The 16766-nt window shown below is 46.9% G+C and overlaps 1 protein-coding gene across 2 annotated transcripts; it reads right to left on the bottom strand.

Annotated features, from left to right (window-relative positions):
- Positions 1 to 118: 118 nt before the first annotated feature.
- On the bottom strand, positions 119 to 16109 carry LOC134039280 (transcriptional regulator ATRX-like). 2 transcript variants are annotated; one of them, XM_062485033.1, is made up of 35 exons: positions 15892 to 16109; positions 15281 to 15381; positions 15128 to 15177; positions 14922 to 14974; positions 14698 to 14822; positions 14233 to 14346; positions 13898 to 14007; positions 13709 to 13776; positions 11791 to 13601; positions 11568 to 11640; positions 8135 to 8292; positions 7873 to 8028; positions 7660 to 7765; positions 7454 to 7559; positions 6867 to 7037; positions 6655 to 6796; positions 6459 to 6568; positions 6029 to 6172; positions 5679 to 5856; positions 5442 to 5579; positions 4932 to 5107; positions 4084 to 4201; positions 3873 to 4003; positions 3690 to 3763; positions 3327 to 3460; positions 2960 to 3116; positions 2591 to 2691; positions 2395 to 2503; positions 2066 to 2243; positions 1750 to 1944; positions 1146 to 1289; positions 942 to 1055; positions 757 to 852; positions 544 to 672; positions 119 to 434 (listed from the first exon to the last, which is right to left on the bottom strand). In XM_062485033.1, the coding sequence occupies exons 1-35, from the start codon at positions 15909 to 15911 to the stop codon at positions 381 to 383; spliced, it is 5844 nt and encodes a 1947-aa protein (XP_062341017.1). In that variant the 5' UTR covers positions 15912 to 16109; the 3' UTR covers positions 119 to 380. The 2 variants fall into 2 exon arrangements, with proteins under 2 accessions (XP_062341017.1, XP_062341016.1); XM_062485032.1 differs by having other exon boundaries at positions 14230 to 14346.
- Between the last annotated feature and the right edge of the window lie 657 nt (positions 16110 to 16766).

Below are 16766 nucleotides of genomic sequence, written 5' to 3' on the forward strand. Positions count from 1 at the left end.
CACTAGCATCATGACCTCAATCTTTGCGATTACTCAGACTATACAAAAGATGAAAGACAAAAACTTTTTTTTATAGCAAGTTACAACTTTTATTATAGCAAGTTACAACATGCAATTTCCCCAAATCTCAATCCAGGATATATCTTAGACAAAATAATATACATTTTATTTCTACAGTATTGATGAACTCAAAAATAATAATAATTCTGTTGAAAAAACAACAAAAAGACAATTCCTTTGTTTCTGTGGACAGTTCCCTTGGATTCCTCTGCTGCTATGTGTCTACTGGTGCCACAGGGAAGCTAAAATAACCCTTCCTGCTCAACACCATAGTTGTGTTCGAGCAAAAGGGCTGATTTTATATTCATGACCACGACTGTTTATGCATCGTTATTTTTTCGGCTGCTCAAAATCCTCTGGATGCAGAAAGTCAGCTGTGAAGAGGAAAATTATGGTCTATTTAATACAGTACTTTGGTCTTCAAAGTATTTGACACATAATGGGTGTAGAAACGGTATAAATAAGTAGAAAACTGAAGCTCACAGAGTGCTGTTTTGAGAGAAGCTCTTCGTATGTGGTCATCCTGCGTTGATGCTCTGTGTCATTGCTGCTCTTCCATCTCTCTGCCATGGTGCTGACATCTGCCTCTGTCAGCATGGGGTTATCCTTCCACTGAGACAGCACGTCACGTCAAACACACACACATGCTTTTTAAATAATAAACATCAAGTAAGTATACATGACAAGTTGTCTTACCAAGATTATCTTGTAGTATTCCAGGGGGCGGTTCTCTACACCTCGCAGTGCCTTGATGGCCTCAGTGACCTTTGTACGACTGTCATGAATCATCTTCTGCAGAGACATAGAGACTAATCTTGATACATGTATACAACGTTTACTGGAAAGGTTCCTCCCCCCCGAAACGAGGTCAGGTCTCATACCTTAAGCTGCTCGTTTGTTTTCTTGCTCAGCATGTTCTGGCTGAACTGTCCTGGCAGGTTGGAGGGGCTTGGAACAACTGCGTTGCTCGACTGCTTGTTCAAGAAGATGGCCCCCTTTTGAAGTAGAGAGACAGACATCCATGTCATTGACATTGACGAGCCCGCAGGTGCGTCTGTGTTCCTCACGCTGATCATGGTCATTACCTCAGCCTCATATTCGTCCCAGGCTGCTTTGCGGTCAGCCTCGCTTAGCTCCTCCTCCTCCTTATGGTCGAGCAGCGACTCGTGTTCGTGGTAACGCACAATGTGTTCTCTGCAGCCCTGAAGCAGATCCGCCAGAATCAAGTCCTGAGAGAAACACACGGCAGAAAGACGTCAACACAATCTAACGGCGCTTAAGAGGGGCGTGGGTACCGTACGAGACCTCATACGTGCAACTGACGTCCTCCTGGTTTTCCCCTGCCCCTGATGTCCTCTGTGTCTCCCTGTCCTGGATGTGTCCCTCTCCACTGGTGCCTGGTTCCCTGCACTCCTGTTTCATCCTAATCACTCAGCTGTTGTCCACTGTGTTCACCCTGCCCTCTGTATGTCTGTCTGCTCCCTCTGTCAGCCCTTTTTACGTTGCCTGTCCTTGTATGTGCAAGTATTCCCTCCTTTTACAGTTGGGAAAAATAAATGCGTGTGGGTGCTGATCCTGCCTCGCTCCTGCCTCGCTCCTGCCTCGCTCCTGCCTCGCTCCTGCCTCCCTCTCGGTCCAAACCCCCACTTCCACACCGTGAGAGTGTGTGAGCTCTGAGGCTCCGCTTACCTTGGGGAGCAGGTGAGTGGTCTTCTTGTTCTTCTTCTCTGAGTTGGGCTCCTCCAGCAGGTCGGGCTCAAACATGTAAAGTTCGGTCAGCTCAAACAGGGTGAAGTGTCTCTCGATCTGCTGCTGGTCCACCACCCTGAACGACAGGGACTGCTTGGCCACCTGCCTGTCGTAAATCTTCTCCTCCATGGTGCCCTGAAGCGCAACAAGTAACGAGAACAACGGGAGAGCGGTGAATTTCAACAGCAAGTCTGAACCTCCGGGTCGTTCCTGCGATCGATCCGTCTCAGACAGGAGGGACGACTCGCTGGGTTACCTGAGCCAGGAAGCGGTAAACGAACACGTTCTTCTGCTGACCGAAGCGGTACACCCTGAAGATGCTCTGAATGTCGTAGGCAGGGTTCCAGGAAGCGTCAAAGATGATGACTCTGTTTGCAGCCACTAGGTTGATACCCAGGGATCCAGCTCTCGTTGAGATCAGAAACAGGCGGCCCCTGACAGAAAAATAAATCAAATTAAACTTAAAAAAATCAACCTTCAAGTATGACATCGATTTATTTTGCTTGTTAGTTGTTGATATAGTTAAAATACCGTACAATTCTGCGAGATCACTAGTTCAGTCAGGAGTTAGGTCTTTTATCCTACCGTGTGTTGATTGAGTCATTAAAATCTTCGGCCCATTTCTTCCTAGATGTGGCGCTGGTGGACCCATCTAGACGGTAGTAATCTGTGTTTCTGATCCAGCTTCCAGGTCCTTCAGTCACAGAAAACTGAATCAGACGGTTATATCAAAACGCAACTGGTTGTCGTCAAACTGAGTAGGTTACATTTGAAAGCGCACCTTTGTACGGGGAGGTTTCTCCCTTGTTTCTGGCTTTGTTGGCGAGGTCCAAGAAATCTTCCACCAAATCTAACGAGATCAAGGATTGACTGAACACCAGCCTGTGTAAGGAAGGGTCAGGGTTATCTGCTGCGCCACATCTAGTCATGGTTGATAATCACAAATCTGCGAACCTCACAGTGACCCGGGGCCTGTTCCGTAAAGCAGGTTTACCAAACAAGGCTTTTCAGGGAACGTAACTGACATAAACCTGGCTTATTCGGTAAACTCGCTTTACGGAGCAGGCCTCTGGTCACTTGGTGATGATAAGTCAGTAAACAAGACGTGTTTGATACCCCCTCCCCAGGTTGTCGACTCCGACCAGCTTACACTTTGTCCCCCAGTTCCTCGGCCATCCTGAGGATCTCAAACAGCAGCACCATCTTGCCAGAGTGCTCCAGGACGCTGGAGTCAGTGTCCGACAGCAGGACCTTGAACCAGTCGACCGCAGGACTGTCCGCCCGGGTGCTGCTGCCTGCTTTCACTGCTGATCGTAAGACACAACACATCCTCAGCACCAGAGACTCATCAAGCAGGGTTAGAGAGAAGAAATCACTCTGGTCTGGAGCTACATTCCTCTCTCTCTACTCTCTCCGTCTCCCTCTACTCTCCCTCTCCCTCCCTCCTCTCTCTCCATCTGTCTCTGTCTCCCTTACATGTGGTTTAGTCCTGGGTGAGGTACTAGAGGAAGGACTACCTTCTACTGCTGGATTTGCTGGTTTGTCCTTCTCAACGTGGGCCCCCTTCAACACGCTGTCCCACACGATGATCACGTCGTCATCCTCATCGTCCCCAGGCGGTGGCAGGCTCCCCTTTTCCTCTTTCTCTTTGCTAGGCGACAGAAGATAAGAAAGGAAACCATTTGATAGTCAAAATGAAAGTAATGATAGGGCTATGCAAAATCTCACCTGTCAAGCTTGACTCCCCCTAACCCCTACTTTTTCTGTCTCTCTGTAACTATCACAGTCACAATAAAGCAGAAATGCTTTAAAAAAAAACATATTTGTAAGAATCAAACGAATCTAGTTGATAAACGTTGTCAAAAAGAAACCCTACACACCTGTCGGACACAGCTGGTTCGTCCGATCCCAGGAGATGAGCAGCTCTAATTTGGTTCTTTCCTTCAAAATGGCCCTGAAAACAGCACAGTGTGAGACCGCCACCTAACACACCTGTTCAGCTGGACGACATCAGCAACTGTTTATTTTACACTCAAACTTTAAAAGATTCCTAATTTCAATACCTTGTTTTCTTTGCTAATGTAGTTGAGCTGCAGACACCAGGGATGTGTCCAGATGCGGCTGAGAATCTGGAAGTCCTTGAAGAGGCTGGTCCCGGCCTTTACCCTCGCCCCATCCACCAACGACCCTGCACCTAAACACACCGCCATTTTACCATGTGTTACGTATGGGGAACAGCCTTTGATTTCCTGAGGAGGAAGACTATTGGCTTACGTGTGAAGTTGTCCAGGTAGTATCGATACAGCCTGATCTGTAGAGTTGTCACCCTCACGGCCAGAACATACTCCACTTTGGGAGGGAGGAACTTGGTCAAGGCAGAGTAATCTCTCCTCTGAAACAAGGAAAAACATCCACAAGGTTTTGCGAAGAGCAGAACCCAAATGTATTTAACACTTTTGTTGTTACCAATGAGATGTGTATGTATGTACAGTACTGTGCAAAAGTCTTAGGCACAAATACAACTATGTTAAAGTAATAATAATGAAATAAGAATAAACAAAATTGTACTTTTGTTCTGCTGCACAAATACACAAGACGAAAAAAATATTCAGTACAACATTCCTTGTAAAACATCTTTGGTGCCTCAAACACTGGCACAATCCTGTATGTTTTCCCAGATCCAAATCTATGACTCTCATGCGCTCACCTCTGCAAACAGACCTTAAAATCATGGCCATCTGTTAGAGAAATTAAGGATGTAACCATTATACTGCATGAAAAGAACACTGTGTAAATATTTCCTACCTAATAACTGCTCTGGCGGCAAAATAGATATGAAACACTCAAGGCCAGTTTCATCCACAACCCGTGATAAACAATGTTAGTTCCTTGAGCTAAATATCACCCGTAGGAAGAATACTATCATCAGCTAGACAGCTGCTATGCAGGGGAGGAGAATTCTCACCAATGTTGTATAATAATCATGCATGAAGACTAGATTTTAGACAAACTCTGAACCGAGTCAGACTTGTGTCCTTGCTGGCAAAAATAAAACTATTGGGCTTTCTTTGAACCCGACGACTCTGCACTTCTTGAGAAAGATTCACCTAACACCATCTCACCTGTACACATCCCGCCAGCATCGCATGCAGGACGTGGGCGCGGTTCTTCATGATGCGAACGTCTCTAGGGGTGGAGTCGGCACACTGGCCGTTCTGTATGGGATTGATGAAGCGGTTCCTGAACTCCTTCAGCGAACCCAGAAGGTTCTCCTTGATGAAGTTGACCATGCAGTGGTCTGTAAGGACAAACTTTGGCTGATTTGCTGAAATAAACTTAACATTCTGACAAAAATAAATTAATAAAAAATTATCTGGCAGTAAAATTAATCTGTTATCTGTGGCTGTTGCAGGACTGGTAGTGACAATAACGTTATCTAAATGGCGGTAGATATTTTTATAGCGGTAGCGACAATAACAAAATGGCGGTAGATATTTAGATGGCGGTAGCGACATTAGCAATATGGCGGTAGATGTTTAGATAGTGGTAGCGACATGGCGATAGATATTTAGATGGCGGTAGCGACATTAGCGATATGGCGGTAGATATTTTCAGAGGAACGGGGATCTCACACTCGTTGAGGTTGTTCTGGAGCGGGGTGCCAGTCAGCACCACTCTCCGCTTGGTCTTGATGGCACTCATCGCTTTGGAGATGTTTGACGCCTCATTCCTCAAGATGTGGCCCTCGTCGCAGATCACAAAGTCTGGACCTGAGGTAAAAAAAAGTTTAGAATTCAAAACGTTTTTGAACTAATAAAAATACACGCCAGGTAAAAAGAAAAAATTATATTGACAATTGTAAACTTCACCTGGGTTGACAAGTGTGCAATGGAAGGTCTTCTTGAGCTGTTGGTTGTTGACTTTGTGGCCCAGCGTGAGGTTACGGTACATCTCGTACCCCAGGATCATGACGCCTCCATCTCTCTGCCACTTCTGCAGGGCGATGTACCGTTCCTGGGGTCGCTTCAGAGTGGCTAACTCCGTCACCTACGACAAGTTTACGTTTAGAAGAAGTCTTGAGTATGTGTAGATCATGGGTCTCCAATCCTGTTCCTGGAGAACTCCCTACCTGTAGGTTTTCGCACAAACACTAATCTAGAACACCTGATTCTAGCACACCTAACCTGCCTTGTTAAGTTTAACCTGCGAGAGTCGTTACCTTGACTTTATCATCTCCCATGTTGTCTTGCCATTTGTCGAACTCGTTGACCCAGTTGAGGATAGTGTTGAGGGGACACACCACCAGAGCGGTCCTGAACATCAAGATCTTCGACTGCAGCATCGTGTGAAGGAAGGTTACAACCTGCGCGGAAAGACAAAGACACAGTCAGACAAGCCTCGGTGCGGACGTGAGAAGAGATCAGAGACGGTATCTCTCAAGTTTCAAGTTTTTTTTATTGTCAGGTGCACAGAACAACACAAGGTCAGACTGGGCACTGAAATTCTTGGGACAAGACAACGCAAGCAACCTGGCATAACATAACATATATAAGTACTAAGAACATAGATTACATCTATGATAAGCTAAAATAGAATGGAAATAAAATAATAATAAACCTCCTAAATATACACTGGACCCTGTCCATTACCTGCAGAGTCTTTCCCAGGCCCATGCAGTGGGCTAGTAGACACCCAGATCCAGGGGTGGTGTTAGCCTTCTTCACCGACTCACAACAGCAGTCCCATATGAACTGAACACCTGTCCAGGACACAACAGCACAACAGTAAACACAACGGCGATAATCATCAGACATCCGTGCGTGATGAGAAGACCGACCGACTGACCGTCGACCTGGTGGGGCTTCAGCCTGGTCACCAGGTTCCGGTGCACCTGGATGAGAGGCTCCTTGGTGGTTTCATCCTGGTCCAGCACCAGCTTGGTGGTGATGGGACAGGCCACCTGCGACTCGTCGTCTATCACGATGACCTGCGTGAGCGCCTGGGTTAGTCACGGAGAGAGACGGGATCAACAGCATACGTCAGCCCGACTCGTTTACCTCTCTCAGGTCCTCCCTGTTCTGCTCTCTTTCGGCAAGGCGTTTGCATCTCTCCTCCTCTTCCTTGAGAGCTCTCAGCGTCTCCGAGCGCAGGTGATCGTCGTCGATGATTTTACGGATCTTTTTGCGGCCTTTCGACGTCTCTTTGGAGTCGCCTTCCCCGTCGCCTTCCTGTTAGCAGAGGAAGCTCTGTCAATCTCCGGCCAATCACAGGGCCGAACAAGAACCCATTCAAATACAAGTATGAGACAATTTGATACCGAATCAGTATTTGAAAACCCCTGCACATAAACACACATTACATTTACATTTAGTCATTTAGCAGACGCTCTTATCCAGAGCAACTTACAGTAAGTACAGGGACATTCCCCCTGAGGCAAGTAGGGTGAAGTGCCTTGCCCAAGGACACAACGTAATTTGTCACTGACGGGAATTGAACCGGCGGCAACCTTCTGGTTAATAGCCTGATTCCCTAACCGCTCAGCCATCTGACCCCTATGACCTCACACACGATGAAGTGTGATTACACCTCTGAAGTTTCGTTGTTCAGAAACCTAACAGTTGGATAAATGACAGCAGGCGGTTACCATGTCCGTGCTCGAGTCAGACAGCACGATACACGACGGCTGCTGTTGCTTCTTCTGCAGATAACTGCGGAGGACTTCTTTCTCCATTTTGGACGATGATTTGGAGCTACAGAAAAACGTACACAAACGTAGCCCATAAAGACACTCAAGCGAAGGGCAACCAGTGATGGAGCTACGACTCTGAGAAAGAAAACACATTTACATACTTTTTGGGCTTATCTTCATTTTCATTGTCTTCTGATTGGCTCAGCTCCTCACTCATGCCAGATTTCTCTTGCTCCGATTGGCTGTCATCTTCACCACTTTGCGAATCTTGATTAGAATGGATATTAGATGTTAGACAAATCAACGTATATTAAAAAGTTGTTTCCAAGAAATGTCATCAACTGTGATTTATCCGATCGATCGCATCCACAAACCTTTGCTTCGCTCTTTTCTCCTGACCTGCTCATTCCCCTTCTCCGTCGGTTTGGGATCATCTAGGGTTCCCTCGTCGAGAGAGAGCTTGTGTCGGAGCAGGCGGTGTCTCCGCCCAGTCTTACTCTCCTCAGAGCTGGAACTCAGAGAGGTCTCTCCTGCAGCAGTGACAGCAAGGCACAGTCAAGAGAAACGGCTTCTTACTCCTCTCAACAGTCACAGACTTGGATGGTCCGTCCTGGAGGCTGCGTGAACGTTACTCACCTTCCTCGTCCACACTGTCGTCAGTCCTCCCTCCTCTCTGCCCCCTGCTCTTCCCTTCCTCTGACTCCTCGTCTTGCGTCGACTCTTCATCGGAAGAGAATTCTTCCCCAGAGGAGTAGTTGGCTTTGATCTGGGCCAAGAGCATTTTCTTGGCAATTCTTTTAAAGATAAGAGACAGAAGGGATAGGGACCTGAGGATCATTTTATGATCATCACATCCCTGCCAAGGCAGGCCTAGTCAGCTTGTATTATCAAAAAGACCCCTTTAAATGATTTAATCATGATCATGATTTAATGGATTCAATGGGTAATAATGAAACAGGAGACCCATTTACTGACACAAGTATTTAATGAACAAACAACGCAAAGCTATTCATTCATTTTTGCAGAAATGAACATTTTCACATCCGTAGAGGGACTGTGGTGGAAACTAACAACTTTAACAATGTAGGCAAGCTACATCACCCTCTGTGGACTGGTTTCTGGCCTATTTTGTGCTTTGTGTGGAGCTCCTGTACTAAGCTTCACAAACCTCTGGTCAAAACATACTAATTCTCGATCCCTCAGTCACCGGTGCGATGCAACAAAACCAAATTCCACATAAGGAAGACATAAGCCACATCAAGTGTATTCATTTATTACACCTCTTACAGATTTACAAAATGACCAGGGAAAGACGCATGCTCATTAAATAAAATAAAATAAACTACAGGCTATCATTACAGAACCTCTGGACTTAATCTAACACTATTAATAATAACAAAAAAAAAATACAATAAAAAAAATACAATAAAAAGTCTGTTGTTTTTCCTCACAAACGAGCGAGACTTCAGAAACGGGGCGGAAAACTTCAGTGATTAGTCCTGCCCTGTTCTGTGAACGAAACTGATCAACACGTGGTTTTTCAAGGACCAATCCTGTTGGCAGAGCAACACTAGGACTGAGGCTCCAGACGGAGCAACATGAAGAAGGCCGCTCTGACAAGGCAGAAACTAACAGCAGCAGCCTCAGAGCAGAGCCCCTACCTCATGTGTTAACACTAGGAAAAGAGAAAATGGAAGGAGAGAGAAAATGGAAGATAGAAAAGCACAAACAAAAAAACACTTCACTACAAAAGCAGCAATACTGTGTTAAGGCTGACTAGTAGTCAGTTCCATGCTGAACAAACTACAAGACTACAACCGAAGCGAGTTTTCATAACGGTGCCCAGAGGACAGAGACCTTTCATGATTCAAACATCTGTAAAAACATAGCACAAAAAAATTACCCAATGAGATTGGAGCATTCCCATGTGACTGAATAGACCAAGTGTCTTAAAACGTTGTCCTATGCAATTTAAACATATCACATATTTAATATGAAAAGGATGTCTGACTACTTACATGTATCCAGAATATGACTAAATATGTTGGTTCTACAGTTGGATAAGAAAAACTGTTGTCGGTTTTACTGACAAAAGTTACAAGAATATACATACAGGCGCAAGTCTCTCTTTGGTTGGCAGAAGGAATCTTTCTGCCTTTTCTTTGCATCAACGTGGGAGAGGCTTTCTTTAACACCCCCCCCCCCCCGTCTCCCCCCGTCTTCCACCCCCCCCGTCTTCCACCCCCCCGTCTTCCACCCCCCCCGTCTTCCACCCCCCCCCTGTCTTCCACCCCCCCCCCTGTCTTCCACCCCCCCCCCTTCCACCCCCCCCTGTCTTCCACCCCCGTCTTCCACCCCCCCCCCTGTCTTCCACCCCCCCCCCTGTCTTCCACCCCCCCCGTCTTCCACCCCCCCCGTCTTCCACCCCCCCCGTCTTCCACCCCCCCCCCCGTCTTCCACCCCCCCCCCGTCTTCCACCCCCCCCCCGTCTTCCACCCCCCCCCGTCTTCCACCCCCCCCGTCTTCCACCCCCCCCGTCTTCCACCCCCCCCGTCTTCCACCCCCCCGTCTTCCACCCCCCCCGTCTTCCACCCCCCCCGTCTTCCACCCCCCCCCTGTCTTCCACCCCCCCGTCTTCCACCCCCCCCGTCTTCCACCCCCCCCCCTGTCTTCCACCCCCCCCTGTCTTCCACCCCCCCCGTCTTCCACCCCCCCCGTCTTCCACCCCCCCCGTCTTCCACCCCCCCCGTCTTCCACCCCCCCCCCTGTCTTCCACCCCCCCCCGTCTTCCACCCCCCCCGTCTTCCACCCCCCCCGTCTTCCACCCCCCCCGTCTTCCACCCCCCCCGTCTTCCACCCCCCCCCTGTCTTCCACCCCCCCCCTGTCTTCCACCCCCCCCTGTCTTCCACCCCCCCCCGTCTTCCACCCCCCCCCGTCTTCCACCCCCCCCCCTGTCTTCCACCCCCCCCTGTCTTCCACCCCCCCCCTGTCTTCCACCCCCCCCTGTCTTCCACCCACTCCTCCTCCCTGTCCCCCCCCAAAGAGACGGTGGTTTTACCTGACTGCTCCGTTAAGACAACCGCTAAGCAGACTGATATATTACAAAATTATTTTTGAGCAACTACCAAGTTTAAATTACTTTCTAAGTCAAACTGTTGTGTTGTTTTGTGTGGGGGAATAGCAGATTCATAAGATCTGAGTTGAAAATCTGTGGAGTTCCAATGAATCATACAGAACTGCCCATCATAAGAGCTTCATACTTGCGTGACGGTCACATGACACCACTAAGTCACTTCATGACAGGTAAGTACAGGGGAAGACAATACTTTCGCGATGGGCGGTTTGGTTAAAACTCATTTAAAAGTCCCTTTTCATTGAGAACAACGACACGTAGTTATACTCAACCGATCTTTTGAAGGAAAACAAAAAACATGTCAGCTTACAAAGAGCACTAAGCTCTTGACATGTTTGGGTTCCAAAATGGAAACTGGTGCAAAAAAACAACAACTTAAAAACAATCTTCAATACAACGCATGCCAAATATGTATAAGAGTCAAGAAGTCATATCCAACTCAAAAGTAAAAATGCAGAAAAACAATAATAAAGGGGACATAAACATTTAAATACAGATGAATGTTGGATGAACTATGATTTATAACACAGCCTAAGCGAGGACCTTATTTTTTTCACCAAAAACTTATTTCGTTTTCATGTTATACTGTATGTAGTAAGGCCTACCGCAAGAACTTCAGTGCCCAGTGCTACCTTGTGTGATCTAATGACAAATGATAAATAAAATACTTTGACTTTGTACTGTATGTGAAGTTTAACCGCCTCAAAAATGTTTTTTTCAATAGTGTCTTCTGCGCTTTACAGCAAAATTCTAAAACCTAGAAGGTGTATTTGATAGCTGCTGGTTTAGCGCAGCTGCGTGTGAGGCGAGACTGGGACCGAGTCTTGAGAGCGAAGCGGTCCCCAGTTTTACTGGATTCAGGGCTTCTTGCTGTGGCTTTTCTCCCGTGCCTAGGGTGTGTTACAAACGCTAAGTCGTCTCTCTTTGAACCATACCTATTTTCTGGGTCATCATCATCATCATCATCCGCCGCCCCAGATGGCCCAGAGCAAGCCTGATCATCCTCTCCTACAGGGTGCAGAGAACAAACGTTTGTCAAGGGGTGGTTCACCTAACTTCATCCCTTCCGCTGTCAGTCAGTGTGATGTGGGAGGACGGGACAGTGTTGTCTGCAGGGCTGGAGATCAGAGGGGAGGGGAGGGACGGGGGCAGACTCACCGGAGGACTGGTGGAAGCTCGAGGGCCCTAATAAACACACATCCTCTGTGATGGTCTTGATCTTCTGGACGTCGACATCATCCCCGGAGTCAGAGTCCAGGTCACCTTCCTCGTCGCTCGTGGTTGAGGTCGGCTCTGTTTTCGTCTGGGCCCTGGGAGTGTCTGATGCCTTTTTGGGCCCCGGCCCTTGTCTGCTCGGCTTACCGTCCACACTGGCTCCCTCTGTCTGGGCCCTGCGAGGCGCCCCTCTGGGCGTCAGCTGGCTCAGAGCCTTGATCTCCTTCTGCAGGTCGGGGTCATCACTGGAGGAGTCGCTGCCTCTGGCTCTCTGGACCTTCGTCCTGTTCTCACTCTCGTCCGAGTCGGAGCAGCGGTCTTGGGTTTTGCGTTTGCGGACCATCCTTTCCGGGGAGAGCGGCTTGTTCTTGGTCAGTCCAAAGAGGCATTTCTTCCTCACGCGAGTGGAGCCCTCGATTTCCTCGTCGCTGTCGGCTTCGTCAGAGCCGTGTTTCACGGCTCCCAACTGCAGGAGAGCAGCGGGAACCTCGTCCGAGTCGGAGTCTTCCGTGATTTTGCCGACCTCTCGGTCCTCAACACCGTGAGCGGCATCGGCAGCGGGGTCGTCGGGGTCAGTGTCGCTCTCGCAGGCTGCGCCCGGAAGGGAGGGCTTGATTTGGTCGCCCGGGCGGCGCAGGGGGGTGGTCTTCACCCGCGGGGAACGTCTGTTGTCGTGCTCTTCTTCCACAACTAAACATTCTCTCACCTCAGCGGGGGGTTCGTCCTTGCATTCTGCCACGTCAGGGGCTTCGTCCTTCTCCTCTTCCATTTGTTCTTCCGTATCTTCGTCCTGCTCCTCCGTCTTCACGACAGCGTCGGTCTCCAGCTCGCTCGCTGGCGTCTCGTCCACGGCAGGCACGGGCGTGAGCTTCACCACTAACTCTTTCGTCACGTTGGCCGAACTTTCTGAAGGCTCTGCGGGGGTTTTGCGAGGCCTGCCTCGGGTCCGTCGCTGCATCGTCTCCCCTCCCCCCTCGGAAGACTCAAGGCCACCTTTCGTATCAGAGAACAACGACTCTCCGTTAGCTGTCGGGCCTTTGGAGTCCGAGTCGTCCTCCAGCACTTGCTCGGTGGCCATTTGCTTAGGTTCATTTAAGCAATTTTCGTCTGCGATATTCAGCTCCAACCCGGCCGGTTGAGTGGCGTCTGAATCTGGACACCCAGCTTCATCTTCACTGTTCAGCATTTCGAGCTCGCTGGCCTCCTTCAGGGCGTCCTCGAGGGCGTCGTGGGACGTCCTCAGATCTTTAAGCACGGACTCAAAAGACCTCAGGTACATTCGACGGTCGTTGGTTGTCTGTTTGTCTTTGCCGCTTTGGACGAGCTTGACAAATGTTGCGTTTAAGGAATTTGTGGAGTGGACTAGGAATTTGACCTTTTCAGTGAGATCATCTGGGATTGGTAGAGAGCTGCTGAACTCCTCATGACCTTCCATGATACTATGACTGCACCCACCCAAGTGCAGGTTTTGAGAGTCCCTTGGTATTGTGTTACTGAGTCCAGATTTATCATTTTCTCCTCTGCTCCTCTTACGATTTTGATGACAAAGACGTTCTAAGTTGTCAAGGACACTGTCGCAGGCGACCACCAGGTCTAACAGGGGTTCTGGACTGCATACATAACAGTACCATTTACTCTCCTCATCCAGAATCCCAGACAACTCTTTACGCCCCAAGTTCCTTAAAATACACTTCTTACAGAAAGCATTGCTGCAGAAATCACAACAGATCAAGTTTCCACCCTCCGCACACCACCTGTAAAAAAAAAAAAAAAACAGAAATGTAATATTGTAGTAAAAATCTGTTTACTTGCCAATGTTTTCTTCAGGATCATGTTGCATAACACAAAGCACAATAAATACCTGCACTGCTCATCCATACCATCTCCATCCTTGCTGATGTCATCGCTTGAGTAGTATTTGAAACATGACTGATGGAAACAGAAATGCACACTGAATCAGAATCCAACTGACAAAAATCATAATTAAATGACAGCCCACATACAGGTCACTGGATCTGGTACTTCCATGGCAGGAATAGGATCCACCCACCTTGCAAATAAGTACTTTAAGTACAGGGTGCTGATAAAAGGAGTCCCTCTGGAAGTGGTTCACTTGCTGTCCGCATGCAGTGCAACTCACTATTTCTAAGTGTTCACCTCCTACAAAACAGGTAAACAGAATCTTCAGAAGTTTGAATCTTGCATATTATTTTATTGGTAGCGATTTCCAAGCATATTTGCCCGATGTTGTCTATAGGATTGAAAGATATTCTAATTCAGAATTTGTTGCAAAACCATGTATAGTCAATAATGGCCTTAGTATTCAGAATTAACCGGTTTGGTTAAATACAATTAAAATAAATGAATAAGTAGCTGTCTCACCACCTCGTCTCCGGGGTAAATCTCTTTTCAGTGTTCCAGATCTGCGGCTTCGAAATTCAGGACCTCTGAAGTCGTCTCTGCCCTGGTCCACTGGTTCAGGCCTCACCACAACAGTGCCTGGGCACATTCCACAGGAAGTAAGGTATTTTCTAGTGCCTTCATTCCCACATTGAGTCTGACATACCACCAGAACTCATTAGGATTACAACAACAGTAGGCATAATCATCCTCGATCCTACAACTGAAATCTAATATCAGGGTTTGCTCCCAGAGGCCTGATTAGAGGCTACAACGATCAATGTTTTTACAGTTCTGTTCTGAAGGAAATAAGAGGAATTCATTGTTTCTTCTCCAGGCATCTATCCCACATCATTCAACTGGACAAGATGTACATCTGTAAACTTTAACATGCTATACTTTGGTGCACACTGTAACAAAGAAACAGAGCAAATAATTAAAAATATCTACCTTTTGGCAATCTGGTTACATCGAGACGACCATTTGAATTGAAGTCCAAATCCCAGTCTTCATTAGTGTCGTTTGAGTCACCAGATTCATCCAGGCCAGAATGTTTGGTGACAACTGAGGGTTTCCTGTAATTAGTAATAAAACACAAATACACAAAGTGAATAAAGTTTGGATGTGTTTCACTCACTGTGGGGCGGAACCAAAATGAAATCATAAAATCCCACCTCCGTGAACCGAGTGCTGCAGAAACCTTAGGAGTCTCTGCTGAAGTACCCACCTGAAACGCACACAACATTCAAAAACAGAGGATAATCTAGGCAACTAAGAATGGGTCTGACACAGTATAATTTAAATCGTTTATGGTAAATTTCATTTAATTGAAACTACTACCACAGTTTCAACTTTCTGACATGACTTTCCGTATTCATACCTCAGTATTATCTGATGAGTGGGGCAGCCCATTGCCCTTATTTTTTATACCTGTGAATCATGAGAAAACCAATTCAAGTTAAAACTATGATTTAGACAGTAACTGGTCTTAGGTCATAGCAGAATTAACGATTAGCTATGTTTGAATAGTTACCATCAGGACCTCGAGCCCCCAGTGAATCATCGTTATCATCCACTGATGAATAAGACAAATACTCGTGGAGTTTGGTGATCAACACATTGAGTTTGCTTGTACTGTCAGAATTAGAGTTGATGGATAGAGAGTCATTTCTAGATTCCACTGTGTGAGAATGCATGGACATTGTTTATGTAGGCTGTAAGTAGTCTACCTAGTTATCAACATAAGGACAAGTTAGGATAACAACATAGCAAGAAATAGCTACACTACTGTAGGTGGAGACAGTTAGATAGGAGACAGTTAGATAGTAAGGCAAAAAAGATTAAGTAAATCCTCGTCTGAAATTAGGTCTTACTGAATACGTAACCTGGAACGTAGACAGTCTTTAATTTAACAATAATCGCGAAATCGGAACTATTTAGCTAGATGCAATTTCTCAAATCGTTAGACCTTCGTGTGGTCTAGCTGTAACAGACACACGATATTAAACGGATATATAAGCATATGCTAACAAGCTTACTGCAACATTTTTCTTATCGTAATCAGCAGCTAATTGAAGTGTATTTTACTAGAACTAACGTTAGTTAGAAAGACATTGCATGCTAGCTAATGTTGAAGGTAGCTACCTTAGCACCTCTCCTGACATCTTCGGCGACCGTAAAACAAATGTGTGCACTTTATTTCCTCAATTTAAGTCCATAAAAAAAATATATAATAATACATCCAAAGAATTACATTTCTGTATCTTAACTCAATGCAGGAGTTTATGTGTATTTCTCAGTTTCACTCGTGGACACCAACGAGGCCAGGAGTTGGTTCCAAAAAAAAAGAATCGATATTTCTTCTTCTTTGATCGGCGGGTCGCTGCCACTTAAACCTGTATATTCCGCCACCTACTGGTCACTGAGTGTATGGACACCGGCCTCATCACATTGTCAGGGCATCAGAATCTATTTGAGGTTGGCGAGTATCAGACTTGAAGTTTCAGCCAACGCTCGTCGGTAGAGGGCACCCAAGTCCAACCAAAGAAATTATGAAAAACCGTTATTATTACCATTTGGCTCGGTGGCGCACAGTCGTTACAGACTAACTTAAGACCAAAGACTCATAGTAGCTCCTAGGGCCCATATAAACAGGCAAATTGTGGACGTTTTATCTCGTTATTATTTGTCTATATCTTTGAAGAAGCACAATGTAGTGTAGACTGGGCTTGTTTGAGAGATAGAACGACAAGCGGAGACAATCAGCGCTTTGCTGTGCTCGTGACAGCTGCATGAGATTCCCAAGTGTTGTGAGACAACAGGCCTTTGACCAAAGAACCCCTTTGATGGAGGCACCCTGCTAGCATAAAACGGTTGTTCAGAGGCTGCAATAAATATCTCCTAGGTGTCAATACATAACACATCCTAAAGGAATCATGCCCCTTTATCTCACGTAGAACTTGATGAATATCAATGTGTGGCCAAACAGGTGTCTCATAGGTCGCGACCTTTCACATACG

This window comes from Osmerus eperlanus, chromosome 19, assembly GCF_963692335.1.
Source record: "Osmerus eperlanus chromosome 19, fOsmEpe2.1, whole genome shotgun sequence".
NCBI lineage: Eukaryota > Metazoa > Chordata > Actinopteri > Osmeriformes > Osmeridae > Osmerus > Osmerus eperlanus.

What these genes read in the sequence shown, in the direction of transcription:
- LOC134039280 (XM_062485032.1), bottom strand. Translation starts at nt 15,911, where the DNA reads ATGTCAGGAGAGGTGCTAAG. An exon ending in TGTAACCAGATTGCCAAAAG is followed by an intron (nt 14,347 to 14,697) that starts GTAGATATTTTT and finishes GAATGTGCCCAG; the next exon opens with GCACTGTTGTGGTGAGGCCT. An exon ending in CCAGAACAACCTCAACGAGT is followed by an intron (nt 5,108 to 5,441) that starts GTGAGATCCCCG and finishes TTGTCCTTACAG; the next exon opens with ACCACTGCATGGTCAACTTC.